Source organism: Pristis pectinata, chromosome 32, assembly GCF_009764475.1.
Source record: "Pristis pectinata isolate sPriPec2 chromosome 32, sPriPec2.1.pri, whole genome shotgun sequence".
Taxonomy (NCBI): Eukaryota; Metazoa; Chordata; class Chondrichthyes; order Rhinopristiformes; family Pristidae; genus Pristis; species Pristis pectinata.
This window is the reverse complement of record NC_067436.1, coordinates 20,664,061-20,681,435: the sequence shown is the minus strand read 5'-3', so window position 1 is coordinate 20,681,435 and position 17,375 is coordinate 20,664,061. Positions and strand designations below refer to the sequence as shown.

At 48.4% G+C, this 17,375-nt stretch overlaps 1 protein-coding gene and 1 pseudogene across 5 annotated transcripts in view; one reads left to right on the top strand and one right to left on the bottom strand.

The window, feature by feature from the left end:
* Positions 1 to 17,375, top strand: part of neo1a (neogenin 1a) — a 176,437-nt gene that overhangs the window by 157,141 nt on the left and 1,921 nt on the right. For 3 of the 5 annotated variants that reach the window (XM_052042461.1, XM_052042460.1, XM_052042458.1), the window contains exons 19-28: positions 109 to 216; positions 1,441 to 1,635; positions 2,754 to 2,786; positions 6,624 to 6,701; positions 7,349 to 7,496; positions 9,366 to 9,601; positions 11,238 to 11,330; positions 13,292 to 13,441; positions 15,110 to 15,367; positions 16,739 to 16,875. In XM_052042461.1, coding sequence (XP_051898421.1) covers positions 109 to 216; positions 1,441 to 1,635; positions 2,754 to 2,786; positions 6,624 to 6,701; positions 7,349 to 7,496; positions 9,366 to 9,601; positions 11,238 to 11,330; positions 13,292 to 13,441; positions 15,110 to 15,367; positions 16,739 to 16,875 — 1,436 coding nt within the window. The remainder of the gene's footprint in view (positions 1 to 108; positions 217 to 1,440; positions 1,636 to 2,753; positions 2,787 to 6,623; positions 6,702 to 7,348; positions 7,497 to 9,365; positions 9,602 to 11,237; positions 11,331 to 13,291; positions 13,442 to 15,109; positions 15,368 to 16,738; positions 16,876 to 17,375) is intronic. The other 2 variants (XM_052042462.1, XM_052042459.1) reach the window with 1 other exon arrangement.
* On the bottom strand, positions 7,802 to 8,483 carry LOC127585320 (40S ribosomal protein S2-like; annotated as a pseudogene).

Sequence of the window (17,375 nt, the reverse complement as noted above, 5' to 3'; positions counted from 1 at the left end):
CACACAGCCATTGTGGGACTTGAACTCATCTTCTCTGGTTCATTAATCGACGCTCTGAATATCTGGCTCAGTGGAAGGCTCTTCCTCACATTTCCTTGCTTTTTTCAGTGCCAACATCTCCTCCCAAGGATCTAACTGTGGTCAGCAAGGAAGGCAAGCCAAGAACCATCATCGTAAACTGGCAGCCACCGTCAGAAGCCAATGGAAAGATAACAGGTACAGGGGCAGGGTGACCACAAGTTGGGGGCTGTGGGAGGACACCCTTCAGTAGGTAGAGGGGCTGATGTTCACCTTTAACTGTAGTGCAATAAAAAGGAACTGTTTACAAAAGGAAATATTGTTGGGATGGGATGGGTTTCTCTCCGCTCTGAGTATTTGGAAGCTGGGACAAGTGACATTTCATTGGCTCCATCAGGCAGGGTGGGGCCTTAGCTCCTTCTCAACACTTCTGTAACCTCTGATCTATCTGCATGGCCCTGACGTTAAATCTACCCAAACTGGTCAAACATGAGTTGTCTGTGACTCTAAAGGAACATTTTACATTCATAAGTTGCCTTGCAGCTGTTTCACAAAAATTGACACTGAATAAAAGCAGGAGAGCTGGGCAAAGTGACTTAGGGCTGAGATTGCAGTTTGTGGGGCCCTGCTGTCAATGGGGGAGTGTTTGGGGCTGGGTGGGGAGGGGGAAGCAGAGGACAATGGGTCCAACATACAGGAAGCTGATTGGAGAGTTCAGGGAAACTTGTAGCACCAGTGAATGGTAAGGAATAGATGAAAGGTTTAAGTGTGTCTTGTTGGGCCAGAGTGGATGGAAGGCACACGGTGATGGTCTTGCTGTGAGTCAGGATACAGGCAGCAGAATTTTAGGTGAACTGAGGTGCGAGGCCAGTTGGGTGATCATTATAGGCAGGTCTTAGGGAGCATAGGGAGCAAACAGGCTAAACGAGGGGAGAGGGTGGATGGTGCTAAGGAGGGGGCCAATGGTCTTGGTGATGGTGAGGGTTTGAGGCAGGAACTTCAGTGAACCTCAGCAACTTTTGCAGTTTGATTCAACCTAAAGCAACAGTTCAGGAGTGGAAGCTGGAGGGAAAAATAAACAGAGTGGAGTGTGTAGCGAGGTCAGGAGATGATGGTTGCGAGTTTAGTCTGAGGTAATCACCACTCATCCAAGCTTGGATGTCAATCTACTGCTTACATTTATTGGTAGATTGCCATTGTGTTGCCCCACGATACAAACAGGAGAGATTCCACAGAGAGAGAGAGTGTTAAATATATTAAATAAATAATGTGCAAGTTAATGGAACTATCCTTGGGTTCTTCTATCAGAGTAATTCCATGGCTGTATGGTGAAGATAGTTTGTTCTAAGGCAGAGTGAAGTTTGTGAGTATCAGGTTTATTTCACATGTTTGTGCGTTTCTCCCCTCTCTTTCTGCGTACAGGTTACATCATCTATTACAGCACAGACATTAAAGCAGAGATTCATGACTGGGTAATAGAACCAGTTGTTGGAGACAGACTGACTCACCAGATCCAGGACCTTACACTTGATACTACGTACTACTTCAAAATCCAGGCCCGCAATTCCAAAGGCATGGGCCCTTTGTCGGAGTTTGTCCAGTTCCGCACACCTAAAGGTAAGGGTGGCACTGAGTGTTCATAATCAGGGAGACATCCCACACGAGGATCCCACTGTAAGGAAGAGAGGTGCATTTCTTAGAGATACAAAATGATTCAGAGACTATTGGGAAATGGTTTTCTCTGCAACTTCAGGTTTGCTGTAAGTCTGATTCCTGCAATATTTTCTCCCCACCCTCAGCCATGCAGGCACCCAGCCACAAGACAGGGGTGTAGGGGAGATATTCCTTCCTACCTCCCATTTCTTTCAGCTCTTCAAAGGGGAGATTAATCCTGTTGCAGTCCTGACTGAACATCCAGTCCTCCCTTTCAGAACAGGAGTGCAGTGTGCATGTGACAAGTCCGGGCCAAGTCTGTAGCTTGTGCTCTGCAGAAGTGCCATTCCCCAGTGGCTTCACCTTCTGTTAGTCTAGTGTCCGTGCTTAGGACTGAGAGGTTGTCAGGCAGAGAGGAATTAATGAACTTTGCTTGTGTTAAGGATACACGGTGCTGGGGGTCCTGGGAAGCCAAGGGAGAATGCAGATTCAGCTAGGGCAGGCCAGAAAACACACCGCATAGTTCTACCTGAATTTTTTTGTCTGAATTACTCAACCATTAAAATAATCTGGACTTTGGGCTTCAGAAATTGTATTTCTATAAAAATGCTTTTAAATTTTGATCCCACTTTTAATATCATACAATGAAATCTATGTTATAGATGCTCCATGGCCTTGATTATACGTTCACTGGATTTCTGTAGCATGGGTGGTTGCAAATAATGAGTGTCTCTGAATGTTTACTTCATGTGTCAAACAAATTTCTGTATCATTCTTACTTATTCTAAACTTCACTGGGTTAAGTTGGGGCAAAGATAGTAGGTGGTCACCCTTTCTGCACCATCTAAAGGGAGTAGGTGAACGAGCAGCCCAGTGATCATCTCTCTACATCACTTCATGTGTGCGTTGTCATTTTGAAATGAAGCTGAGACTGCTGAGCAATGGCTGTAGATGTGCATGTGACTGAACTTCCCTGCGCCCATGAATTTTGGTGCTTTGATGTGGACTGGTTGAATTCTTGATTAACCTCATGTTGGATTGAATTGCTTTTGATGTTCTCTCTTGTGTCCCTGATCCGTTAGCTGAGTCATCAGACAAAATGGCTCATGATCAAGGTAACTGTTCTGCACCTTGTTCACCCTGTACTTGTGGCTTGTTTATCACTGACTCATCTTTTGCTGTTTCCTGCTGTTTAACCCTTTGATCTCTGGGCCCTCAGTTCATGCCAGTTTTACGAGTCAGGTCAGTGATTCTGGGTTTAGTAACCCACAGCATCACGCGTCTCTCTCCTTGCAGCTACCCACGAGGTCCTGAGTACAACTGGACCAGCAGAACCCACCAGCCAAAGTCAGACCATTTCCCCAGGGGCAAGGGGAGGAAACACAGAGAGAATGAACAAATCAGCAAATCCTGGAAAATGAAACGAGAAAAGCAAAAAATTATAGACCAGCATCAGATGATCTGTTTTACTTGGGTGGGGGTGGGCAGTGGAAGAAAGCACCTGTTTTTGTTTTGCTTAATTAGCAGCTTCCAGTTTAATAAGGGCCATGCAAATTGGAATTTAAGATAAAAAGTATTGGAAACACTCAGCAGGTCAGGCAGCATCTGTGGAGAGAGCAGTTCATGTTTCAGGTGTATGACCAATGAGTGGACTTGATGCTGCCTGATTTGTTGAAGATTTGCAGCATTTTCTGTTTTTATTTCAGAATTCCCGCATCCACACTAGTTTGCTAGTCTGCTTTTATACATATATAAAATATATCATATGAATAAATCTCTTACTGGATTACTCAAAGTGTTGTCTACTTTTTTTGAGGCAAATTCTTTGCAGATCTCAGCCCTCCCCTTCTGAGGGTGTAATTTTCCTGACTGCAATATGAGGGGCAGAATCTCTCTACTACCTCACCCAAGTCACCACCCTTGCATCTCACCAAAGTGAGTTTGACCACCAAGCTAACTGTGAAATCCACAGAACCTGCCTGGGTAATGGCCATCTCTGAAAGTGATCTGGAGGAGGAGCTCTGACAGAAGACAACTAGCTTGATACAGAACCAGGGAGCTTCCTGGTCTGTATGGCTCAGTCAGACTCCAGCCAGCTATTGGACTGCCAAGGATGAGTTGGGTGGGTACCGGTAGCTATGGACAATGAGGAGTTGCAGCTCCTCCCTCACTGCAGCGAAGGCTCAGAGTGCTGGCATGGGACTAGCTCATGTACACACCACTCCCAATCAGGAAGGGCTCTGGAAGCACCTTGCACATTTTCAGCAGCTTTGCTATTTTGGTGCAGTTCGCACAGGTTTCCTTGTGGAGTGCTTGTACAATGACAGCGGTACAGGACCCAGAACCAGCATCTCAGGCACCAGCTGCTCTGATGGAATTGCAGATATTCCATTCATCATATCTTAGTGAGATCTGCAGCTGTTTAGAGTGGACATCTCTTTACTCAGGATCACTTGCAGGATCTGTGTCCTAGAGAAGGTGAAGTTCCTCGATGTTGTCAGCTAGGGTGTGCCAGGAATTACACCCAACAATGATGAAGAAATGGTGATGTATCTCAAGTCAGGTTGGTGTGTGACGTGTCGGGGATCCTGCAATTACTGACAGGCCCTTGCACCTGCTGTCTTTGTCCTTTTAAACAGTGGTGATTGTGTGTTTCCATGGTGTGTTGAAGAAGACTTTTGAGTGACTGCAATGCATCTTGTAGATGGGCACATTGCAGCACAGCTACCAGTGGTGGAGGGACTGAATGTTTGGGATGGTGGGTGAAGTCCTGATCAAATGGTCTACCTTGTGCAGGATGGTATGCAGCTCCTTGGAGTCAGGAGAATTCCATTGTACTCCTGATGTGCCTTGTAGCTGGTGGTTGGCTTTGGGAAGTGAGATGGTGAGTCACTTGCTGCAGGACACCCGGTCTCTGAATGTAAGGAGAACATGTGGTGTGAATGTTGCCTGCCACATGAACCACGTTTGAGTGTTGTTGAGATATTGCTGTACGTTGGCACAGAATGATTCATTATCTAAGGATATGTGAGGTAAGAGAGAGACTGCCTTGACATTCAGCATTTGTGATTTAAGAAGCCCTTGTAAAAATGAAGTAGAAGAGAATCAGGAGGTAAACTTCACAGAGGCCATTCATACTGCACACAAGGCATATGGGAGGCCACTCACCCCAGTCCATTGTCTCCTGACACAGTTCCTGGACCAGGTTTTATTTTCTTCTTATTCATCTTTGTAGTGATTGCCTGCTTTGTTCAGGCATCTCGGGGACACTGAGAGAGAAGCATGTGGTGTGGGACTAAAGGCATGAGTTGGCCAGATCAGCACTGCCCCATGTATTAATTAGTGCATCCCTCCCTCCTCCCCCTCCCACCTCCTCCCTCCCCCTCTCCACATCTCACTCCATCTGCCTCTCTGTCTGTCTCCTCTCTCCCACAAAAACCTGCCATCCCACTCTTCAGTGCTTCCTTTTTTTCCCCAAAAATGTATTTTAATCATAAGATTAGCAAATATACAATGCAGGATAATCATTCTTGTCATTTCCTGCACCTGGCATATCATGAAATGTTCTTACAGATGAACCTTTACTGCTCCCACAACCCAGATGATGTTTCCCTTTGGCTATTCACTCCACCAAGTTCTTGCTGGCTCCCCAGCTCCCCCAGACCTGATTTCCTGAGGGGAGGGAAGGATCGGTCAGAGCAGCTCTGTTGAACATGGGCTCTGTTTTGCTGCGATTGACTGTAGCTCCAGTCCAGACTGGTCATAAACTCTCAATCGATCTGGGGTCAGACCAGAAGTCAGTAACGTCAGCCACATACAGGGCTGCGGACTTGAGTACCCTCTCTGCCTGGGATCGCCACCCTACCTGAATGAGATGGGAGAGTAGGCAGCCTTGCCTGACTCCAGATTTGATGGGAAGCTTCCCGTTTCCCGATAAATTTGGACTGCACAACTTTGTGTCAGCGGTCGTATCCAATTGTAGATCCCTCTGCAAACTCCTTTTTGGAGAGTGTGTCCATCATGTCCACCTGCAATATTCTGTCGCCAAATGTTGTCTCCCAGTGCCACGCTACCCTATTGGAGTTGTTTATTTTTTTCCAGAAATATTCTTTATTAAAAACTTTTTCAATTATACAACAGAAGACATTCATCCATCATTCACTGTCCCAAGGATATCATTGCATTTGCTTACAGTATTACGGCATCTGTCTTTCATTCTCAATCATTCTCACTGACGTTGGAGGCTTATTATACAGGGGCAGGTCCTCAGTGTCCAGTGACAGGAAGACCTACACTGGCCTTTGCTCACAGAGCCTTTCAGTGGCTGCACTGGGTTCAGTGAATCCTTTTGTTATTGGTTGGAAGGGCTTCCTTTTTTCTGCCCGCCTGAGGTGGTTACACCAGTTGCTGGAGGTGACCAAGTGACTGCTCCCGGCTGCACGGTGGAAGCTGGAGTTTCCCTGGTGCCCCCCAGTGCTGACCGAGGGGGAAACGATGGAATTCTCGACCCCTCTCAGTTCTTCCTCTCAGCATTTTATCAACGTACATAAATAAATGTTGGCATCAAATAACCAGTTATGTGGCCATTTCATTGTTATTTAATCAACAGTTCGATTAACCACAGTCATGCTGACCAAGAAACACTTAACAGAAGGGGCACTGTCACCTTCCTGGCAGTGGGGATTCATCAGTCTAATGCTGAGAAATGATGTTTAATGAATAAAAACCTGGTTCATCATCACGATCAATGCTGCTCAGTGAGACTTGGCTAAACGGTGGTGTGGGGCAAGTTGATCAAAGGGTTAAAGTTTCCATTCCTCACTATGATCCTCTCGCTCCCATCCTGTCTGTCCCTCCTGTGTACTGTAGGGGTGGAGTAGTTAGTAGTGAGTGCACTGTGAATGTTTCTGCATGTGTCCGTACAGCAGCTCAGAGCTTCTCTGTTTCTGCAGCACCCGGATCATCTGGTAAAGTTGGGAAGAATCCCCCACTGATGGACTCGGGTACTGACACCAGGCATTCCATTGGTGGTGAGTATTAACTTGTGTCTACACACCGTCCACAGTGCCTCTCTGTCCCCACACAGTCTATCGTCCCTTCCCACTCCCCCCACACAGTCCCTGACTCACCGTTCCCCCCTCTGCCCCACCCACACACACACTCTCTCTCCATGGTCCCTATCTGTCTCTCGCTCTCTCTCGCTCTCTCTCACGCACGCACGCTCCATGGTCCCTCCCTCTCTCACTCTTTCTCTCTTTTCCCCTCCCCCCTCACCCAACCCCGCCCATGGTCTCTCACACACACACACACACACACACACACACACACACACACACTCTCACACATCACACACACACACACACACACACACACACACACACACACACACTCTCACACATCACACACACACACACACACTCACACACTCACACATCTCACACACACACACACACACACACACACACACACACACACACACACACACACACACACTCACTCCTTAACCCACAGGGTCTAGGCTCCATCCTATCCTTCCTCCCATACAGCCCAGAGCTGCCTCTCCCCACACACAGTAGCTGGCCCGGAGCTGAATTTCACTGTGAGCCTGAGGCCGGGTTACAGAGTGACCCTGCACCCACTGGCAGGTTCTACCTTATGGCTGATGTTTTACCTGCAGGTCACAACAGTCCTCACGGCAGCCCCACCTCCAGCCTGGACAGCAACATAATGCTGATTATCATCATTTCTGTGGGCGTCTTCACAATCATCATGGTGGTGGTCATTGCTCTGATCTGCACACGAAGAACCAACTATCAGCAGAAAAAGTGAGCAGGCAAATATTGAACAGGGTAAATGGTACCTTACTAGTTACTGATGCCAGCTCCAGCCAGCCAGTAAGGAAGCAAGTGTCACACTTTTGCAGCTGAGTGCTTCTTTATTGAGTTGAAACACATAGTTGGCCAATGTAAAAAAAGATTTACTCTGTATCTAACCCACAACTCTCCCTGCCCTGGGGGAATGTGTGGTGGGACAGTGTGGAGGGAACTTCCCTCTGTGTCTAACCCACACTGTCCCTGCCCTGGGGGTGGGGGTGGGATGATGGGAAGGTGTAGTGGGAGATTTCCTCCTGTTATTTTTTTTTAACTCGTGTGGTAGATTTTAATTGATTCTTTGCATGAATCCTTGTGTTGCTGGGACAACAGTAGGCTAAGGGTCTTTGAATAAACACACATTGTGGATTTTGATCAGTGAACTTTTGATAAGGGTTCTTGGTGAATACAGTCTCTTTCCAAAGATCAGGGGTCAGATGGCTATAGGTTTTGGAGATGACATCAAAATTAACTTTAGCACAGTTGCCCATTGTGGCTGTGCAGCCTCTGACAGAGGTAGCACTTGTCTATGGCAGCATAGAGGTTTGCAGCAGTTTCTTGGGTACAGGGGCTGAGACAAACACAGACCATGGGAAGGAGGTTTCAGACAAACCAAAACTGATCCTCTTCAGCCAGTCACCTTGCACTGCACAGTACATGGTTTTCCAGTTTTGTTACCCCGGTAACCAGGTTGCACAGAAATAACTGATGATTTTGTCGGAATGGTAGTTCTTCAAACGGCCTCATCCTTTGACACTCAGTCCAATGTGACTAAGATAGTCCCTGGTAGCAACAAAAGCTATCCTGTGTGATGACCAGCATGTGTTTGTTTCTGCACTGCACGATCTTGAGAATTTCATCCTTCACAGCCGATCCCAGAAAAAATCGCACCCCCACTAGGCTCAGAGAAACAGTTAGTATCTCCTGAGACTTCATCTTCATCTTTCACCAACACCGAAGCTTGTCATTGGCACCCAATTCTTCATCTTCAGCCTTACCACCATGAGCACCCACCCCTCCCCTGACCCCTACCACAACCTTGATACATCCGTGGGTATCAGAGCCGAAAACACACACTATGTGCAGATAATTTTTACTCCCCATGCATTGGGTGTGTGTGATTGGACAGTATAGGGGGAGCTTCACTCTGCGTCTGACCCCGGGAACGTGTGATGGGACGGTATGGAGGGAGCTTCACTCTGTGTCTGACCCTGGGAGTGTGTGACGGGACGGTGCGGAGGGAGCTTCACCCTGTGTCTGACCCCAGGAGTGTGTGATGGGATAGTGTAGAGGGAGCTTCACCCTGTGTCCAACCCCAGGAGGAGTGTGTGACGGGATGGTGTAGAGGGAGCTTCACCCTGTGTCTGACCCCGGGAGTGTGTGATGAGACGGTGCAGAGGGAGCTTCACCCTGTGTCTGACCCCAGGAGTTTGTGATGGGATGGTGTAGAGGGAGCTTTGCTCTGTGTGTCTGACCCTGGGAGTGTGTGATGGGATGGTGTAGAGGGAGCTTCACTCTGTGTCTCACCCGTGCTCTGGGAGTGTGTGACAGAACATGTTTAGGCTGCCCCTGAAATAAAACAGAAAATGCTGGAATGCTCGACAGGTCAGGCATCCGTCAAAGGAGAAACAGAGTTTAATGTTTTGCATCAGATCTGGGAAAGGGAGCACGTTAGTTTTCAATGGCTGAGAAGGTCGAGGGGTGATGGGTAGGACAAAGGAAACATCTCATTGAACACACTTGTTCTCACCCTATCAGAGGAAATTATAAATACAGAATCCTCAACCTCATCCACTGTCACTCCTGCTGGTGTTTTTTTTCTAGGAAGCGAGCTGCCTGTAAGTCTGCCAACGGATCTCACAAGTACAAAGGCAATTCGAAGGACGTGAAGCCTCCTGACCTTTGGATTCACCACGAGCGCCTGGAGCTGAAACCAAATGACAAGTCACCAGATCCTAACCCTGTCATGACAGATACCCCTATTCCCCGCAATTCCCAAGATATCACTCCTGTTGAGAGCTCCATGGACAAAGACCACCAGCGCAGGAATTCCTACCTGGGTGAGTAAACCATTTGGCCGCTGTGATCCTTCAGAACCTGGTCCTGGGTCCACGCTTTGGCTGATAACCACAGGAGGTGAAGCCAACAATTCAGAAGTGTTGGGTTCCAGGCCAGTGAGGCTGAGTCTCCAGCTAAATGAAAAGCTAGATAAATGTTGTGAGGCCTGGCACTGTACGCTGTTGAACTTTACCCCTAGCTGCCAGTGATCCAATGGCAAAAAACTGGGAAATGGCTCTCTCACCAAACTCTGCAGAAACAGAAGCAGGAGCCGGTGAGGGCCAGTGAGGGGGAGCCAGTGAGGGGGAGCCGGTGAGGGGGAGCCTGTGAGGCCCAGCAGGGGGAGCCAGTGAGGGGGAGCCGGTGAGGGCCCAGCAGGGGGAGCCGGTGAGGGGGAGCTGGTGAGGCCCAGCAGGGGGAGCTGCTGAGGGGGAGCTGGTGAGGCCCAGCAGGGGGAGCCGGTGAGGGGGAGCTGGTGAGGCCCAGCAGGGGGAGCCGGTGAGGGGGAGCTGGTGAGGCCCAGCAGGGGGAGCCGGTGAGGGGGAGCTGGTGAGGCCCAGCAGGGGGAGCTGCTGAGGGGGAGCTGGTGAGGCCCAGCAGAGGGAGCCGGTGAGGGCCCAGCAGCTCAGGGAGCATCTGTGAAGAGAAAAGAATTAAGGGCCAAGGATTTATAAAGCCCCAGAAGACACCTACATTTCCTGGATTCATCTCAGCATATATTGAACTAATTCCAAAATGTTCCAGACTCTTTAGGCTCAGGTTCTGAAGCAGCCATTTCTGGGGAAGAGGTGGGTGGAACTGTAGCTCTGGACTCTGCATAGGTCAGTAGACTGGAGGTCCATTGTAGCTCACCCGTGCAGAGGAACAGATTGCTCCTTCCTCCCACGAGGTGTACAAGAGTTCACCTGAGTTCCTATCTGTTCTGTCAATTCTCTCACCAACTGGTTGATGCAAAAGGTACTCAATAAACTCACAGGTGACAATGGAGGAGGATTGGAAATGCACAAATGAGGGAAGGAAGTGACTATTGGAGACCGATTTCTGAATCCCTGTGAGTGAGAGTTGGATCTGTTCCAGCAGCGATAGACCTTGAGCAGGAGCTGGAATGTTTCAGGCTGCACTTCACTTTGTGCAAGGGTTCAGAACTCAGAATTCAGAGCCAGGCCAATCTCCTGGCTCATCTCCAGGATGGATTGGAGACAGATTTCCCAAATCTGCTTTTCCCTAATTGACCCTTGTTTTGTCCAGACTACTTCCTATTCTGGGAGATGGGTTGATTCTGAGCATAGAGTGTACACGGTGCGGTGCACTGCGGGAAGTAAATTGGTAAATCGGTTTATTATTGCTGCATGTACTGAGATACAGTGAAAAACGTCTTGCATACCGTTCATACAGAGGTCAATTCATTACACAGTGCATTGAGGTAGTACAGGGTAAAACAATAACAGAATGCAGAATAAAATGTAACAGCTACAGAGAAAGTGCAGTGCAGGTAGACACTAAGGTGCAAAGTCATAATGTGGTAGATTGTGAGGTCAAGAGTCCATTTTGTGGGGTAGTCTGTGGGCGATGGTGTGCCTGAGTTTGCCGTTCAGTTCGACTCCAGTATGGAGAGTTATGGGATGTTTCTGTTCACAGGCCGTGAACTGGAGGATGGCGTGTCTTCCCTGAGTGGTCGGCGTGGACTACGGCCAAAGATTATGATGCCTTTTGATGCTCAGCCTCCACAGCGTATGTCTGATATTGTTCCTTACTCAGCCAGGGATTGTATTAAGATTGAACAGCTGTAATAAGTGGGCAGGTAGTAATGGTGCGTGAGTATCTGTGCCCACTGTGTGTTCGGTGAGACTGAGTGATGTGGATAAAGGCAGCATTTCTCTGATCCTCACACTCAGTGTCAGCCTGTGACGTCGCTGGGACTGCCCCCGGTTCGGGAGCAAGGTTGGCAGGTTGAGAGACAGTCCCGTTTGTCTTTCTGAGCTTCAGCTGAGCACAGAATCGGACTTGACTGTAATTGATGCCCTTTGATCTTGGACGTTGCCTGCTGCAGTTCCCTAGGCCTCCTGGGTGAGGTGCTGACAGGCAGAGGCTGTCTGTGGATTTGGACCTGACTGAAAGGGAACATATTCAGGGGAGACCATTTAGCCCATCCAGGCCTCTGCACTGTTCAGTAAAATCAGGGCTGATCTGGCCTTGGCCTCAGCTTCATGTTCTTTCCTCTTCCCTAGAATCCCAATTCTCTGTAGACCAAAGATCTTGACCTTGAATCTATTCTATGTCTCCACTTCTACTACTGAGTGGAGAATTCCACAGACTGCTGACCTTCGGGAAGAAAGTGCTCCCCATTTCCATCTGAAATGGATGTCTCCTTATTCTCAAACTATGTCCCCAATCCAGATACCCCCAGCATCCGCCTTGTCGTTTCCCCTCAGAATCTTTTCTGTTTCCAATAGGTCGCCTCATATTTTCTAAACCAATGACTATCAGCCTAACTTGCTCAAATGAAAATAAAAGAAATAAGAGATTGGTGATACCAAAAATGTCAGGGTGCTGTGGCCTTCTGCACCCACACACTGCAAGATTTACTGAAACGTTTTCAACAACTTAGGAGGATTTCTATAGCATCCATTTAAAAGCCCAAACCTGGTTTTCATTAAAATTGCAAAAGTACAAATGAATATTTAAAACGATCTCACCAAATGATGTGTAATGTCTGTGAATTGCCATTGGAACACCTTGTTACCTGCCACACCACCATCATGCCACCAATTACTGAACTTGCTGTGGTAAGATGTGTGGGTATAGGTGACAGGTGTTGGAATCCATTTTGTTCTGTGGCTGTTGGCAAATGAAAACTGCAACCTTCATTTCAGCCATGTGTGTGTGCCTGGAATTCAAAACTAGCTCCAAATAACAACTAGTAGCTGAAACGCACACAATGAGTTTCAGCTGGGAAGAGCAAGGCAGTTATGTAGCAGGTGGTCAGAACTTCTGTTGGTTGTTCCTTAAGACACCAATGGAAATCTAACTTCACCAATGCAAGGCCCCTTTAGAACTTTTGTAGTGTGGGGGAGATGAGGGGTGGGCAGGTGCACAATGTTCCCTCTGTGCCCTGTGCCAGGACCCTCCCATTCCATGGCCTCAAGGTGCTCCTGATAGTTCAGGATATTATCATGATGTTCCAGTGCAGTAACTGGGGAAGGAAGATCTGCATTTATACAATGCTTTGGTGACCCAAGATGTCCCAAAGCGTTGTCTGGCCAATGGGGACTTTGAAGGAGAGGTATTATGGGAAATAGGGCAGTAATTTGCATTGCAAGATCCCACAAGAAGCAGTGAAATAAATGCCAAGGGCCTCTATCTTAGACATAATTTGGTTAAGAAATCAGCATTATCTGGGCACCCAGAAGTCACTAGTTCCATGGGATCTTTTATTGAGCATCTGAGAGAGCAGATAGGACCTTGGTTTAACATCCTGTCTAGGAAGGAGTGGTCAGAAGCAGGTTAGATCTGTAGGCCCTGATTGGGTAGGATGTGGAATTGTGAACATCATGTTGTGTCCAGGGTTTTGAATTGTTTGGGGAGTGCATCCTGAATGTGACTGTGTGTCTGTGTACAGTGGGGTGGGTTTCTCTGGATCACTGTGGTTGGTTCTGTGTATGAAGTGCTCTCTGTGTTATGTTCATTCACAGCTGTGATTAGTGCCCATCCCATCCATTCACTCGACAACCCTCATCATCATCACCACTGTGACGGGCCTTCATCCCCAACCCGCAGCTATCTCCGTCACCAGATCAGCAGCCGGCCGCTTGGCTCTTCGTTAGACAGGGCCAACTCCACAGGTGAGACCTCAGCCCTGCCTCGCAACAAGGCTGTAGATTAGCTGCTGCCAGTAGCTGTTCGTTGTTCTCTTGATGTGAGGGCACCATTACACTTGCCTTCATGTTCAGGTTAGGAGATCCTGATTAACGTTTCTGCTCTCAGACTGAATGCAGTCCTATTGCTTTTAAACTTCTCACGCTCTGCTGGTTTTTGAGGAGAGGAGGGACACCGACGCTGGCATTTTCTGTGTTCAGATGGATGGTAAATGGACAATGGTTTTAGGCCCAGAAGATACGTGAGACACTGAGGCTACAGAGGGAGAAAGGACAGTGGGCACGAACCCTTCTGTGAAAGGAACTGATGCAAGGGTCACCATTAGCACAGCTTGTTTGTTCAAAGATTGAGGATGATTAGGAGGTTGAAAAGTTGGGTCATTAGTACAACATGTTATTGGCAATGTTGTGGAAAGCTGGAATAGGGTGAACAGAACAATGTCTGTGAGTCTAACACAAGGGAGCAAATACACCAGGTCATGCTGGAGATCAAGAACAGGAGGCAGGAGACCTCTTCAGAGAGCTGAGGAGCTTTGTGGTTTACTTCAAGGCTCTTGGTTGAGGCACTATTTATGTATTAATGATTGGGTGGCTGAAAGGGTGGGCTGGGAAGTGGAGGGAATGTCATGGTTGGGCTGAAAGGGCTTCCTGCTCCGCTTCAGCAACCTAATGGTTGTGAGTTGTTCTGGATTAAATGCTGCTTCTCCGTGCCTCCTGCAGCAACACCTGGAGATATTTAAACAAGTCTTGGACACTGTGACTTAGATCTTCAGCGGACCTGAGTGTGCAGGTGGTTGTTGCTGCCACAGTGCACACTGTTCTGGTCCAGGCACTGTAATGTCACTGCCCAGCTTGGGTGGTCAGGCTGGCTAGAGCCTTGGGCCTAATCGGGATCCACACTGTGGTTGGGAGAAGGTGGGCACAGGGATGAAGGAAGGGTCAGAGCCACAAATGGACCAAGGATTGGGGAGGGACTGGCCATGAGAAAAGTGGTGGCAGAAGTTTGGAGATTGAGGCTGCTGTCAACAGATGGTGATCTGGTAGTTGGGGAGATTGGGGGGGAGGGTTCAGAGTTTTGGGGCTTGGACCTCGGGGTCACCAGTGAGTGGGGGGTTGGAGGAGTGGCACAGAGTGGTATCGGGCCTGAAGGATGTTGCAGTGAGAAGATGGAGTTCTGGGAGTGACCATCATGTTCATTTTTGGATCAGCTGAGTCCAGGTTCTCCTATGATGCTCCAAAAGCAGCAGTGTCTAGGGAATGATGTGGGATCTTCCTTGTGGCACAAGGGGGAGTTATGGCTGGGGTGCTGATCAAATTCCCAGAGGGATGTGAGATACTTGGAGTGATCATTTCCACACCTCCCTCTGAATTTTCAGCAGAAACTAGCATCACTCAATTGAATTTTCGGCCCATTTCCCAGCTCGCTGCTGATTGACCTGCGTCTGTGGTCACAAGAAGTGATTTAATTCAAAAGCTGAAGTGCAAGGAAAAGGAGAAAGTGCTGATCCACTTATTGGAAAATTCAGACTGAGGAAACACTGTACAGGCTGTGCTCTCTCGATTAAACGTGTGGATTGTTAGAAGGGTCAGATCAAACTTGGAGCGTTAACCCTTTCCTGACACTTTGCTTTTCAGAATCTGTACGAAACACACCCAATAGTGACATGTCACCAGCACTGAGCTCCCAGACCCACACTGTGGAGAACCTGGAGACGGATGTGCCACCAGTGTCGTATCTGCCAGGGTCACAGGAGGAGGAGTCTAACCGCAGCGTGCCAACAGCCCACGTGCGCCCATCCCACCCGCTGAAAAGTTTTGCGGTAATTGCCATCCCTCCTGCCAGCACCAACTATGATGCTGCCTCGTCCAGTACACCATTACTGGCCCAGACAGGTGAGCGAGCCGCAATGACTGACCACTGATCAAGGGGCTGAGCACTTGCCCTCCTGCATGGGCTTCACACACAGGCTGGACCTATAAAGGCCTGGGAGCATTGAAAGATTCCAAACAATTCACAGAACCATTGTTGGCTGTTGATAGCAGTACACAGTGGCACAGCTTGTACATAGAGCTACTACCTCAACAACTCTGGCAACTGGGGCTCCATTCTGCTTATTCTCCCTGTGACCGTGTGGGTTTCCTCCAGGTGCTTCAGTTTCCTCCCACATCCCAAAGATGTGGGGGTCAGTAGTTTAATTGGCCACTGCAATTTGTCCTTAGTGTGTAGCTGAGTGGTAGAAGCTTGGGGGAGTTGATAGTGGAGGGTTAGTGTAAACAGTCGGTTCATGGTGGGCACTGACTCAGTTGGCCACAGGGCCTGATTCTTTGTTGTATGACTCTGTGGCAAGGTCCACAGTAACTGGATTGTGAAACCTAGACTAACAATTTAATAACGTGGTGAATTAAAGTAAAGGACACGCTCACCATGGGCTCATCTAGACTAGGTACAAGGCCTGTGGTTACTGCTCTGTCTAACTGAACTGCCACATGGTGCTGCTGAGTGCTGGTCTGTCTAGACTGGACCGACACGGGACCTGCTGAGTGCTGGTCTGTCTAGACTGGACCGACACGGGACCTGCTGAGTGCTGGTCTGTCTAGACTGGACCGACACGGGACCTGCTGAGTGCTGATCTGTCTAGACTGGACCGACACGGGACCTGCTGAGTGCTGGTCTGTTTAGACTGGACCGACATGGGACCTGCTGAGTGTTGGTCTGTCTAGACGGGACCGACATGGGACCTGCTGAGCGCTGGTCTGTCTAGACTGCCACAAAAGATTATGAGGCCCAAGTTGTCTCTCAGGCTAGCAGTGGATCCTTAGAAAGCAGCTGTGGGCTTTTGCCTTGTTCTCAATCCCTGGAAGGGAAATGCTGACACTGATTTTCAACTTTGTACAGTGAGGCTCCAATTGTTGGGAAACTCCACTGGGTTCTGTTCCCTCTAAACTGACCCGCCCTGCCTCCTGCGCTCTGCTTTAAGCACACTATGTGTAACATTAAAAGAGTGAATTAAAATTGCACTGGGTGCTAAAAGTAACATCCAATAGCACCTGCCAGTCCAGCACCACCAAAGTGCTAAGGTTCCGGGTTACTAACATTTCACTGCAGTGTGAATTGTGCTCATTACCTGGGTACAGACGCTAACCTTCAGTAAACACTTGTGTCTCTTGCTGTACGGAATGTCAATTTGGATTTTATCTAATGTTGGAAGAAAGGTGTTAAGGTACTTCTGCTGAAAGCTCTGACACGCCATGTTTCAATTGCAGGGGCAAACCCTCAAGTACACTCAGTGAAGACGGCATCAATAGGAACCCTGGGGAGAAGCAGGTCCCCGATGGCAGTGACTGTGCCCAGTGCACCAGATGTTGCAGAATCCACCAAAATGCTGGAGGACTCTGATTCTGTAGGTTTGATGCAGGTTTCCCAGGTCTGGACTAGATTCTCTGTGTTCATCCTTCACTGTGACACTGTGTTGTATACCCTCTCACAGGTGGCACTGTCCGTCTCTATTCTTCCCTTCCCTCCTCTATTGTTTGGATCCCCCACTTTGCATACGCTTCAATTCTCAACACCGTTCATCATGTACACATGTACACTTCCCACAGGAGCTGTGGCAATGAATCACTCTTCAACCATTATTTTCAGGTTTTGGTGTTAACTGATTTCTCAATCCACACAAACATCTCACATTTTTTTCTTTAAGTGCTTTCCATTTTCTTATAACTAGCCTTTTGGTTTCACTCAGTAACTTCACACTTCTTGTACCCTGACATCAGAAATGTTTCCCTCGTACCTGTGCTTTGTCCACTTTCTCCTTGGATCCCCTTATCCTGATTCCCACCCCCATCACCAGATGCTGCTTGAGATCTCCATCCTCAGTCCGGGTATTGAGTTAAATCTAAG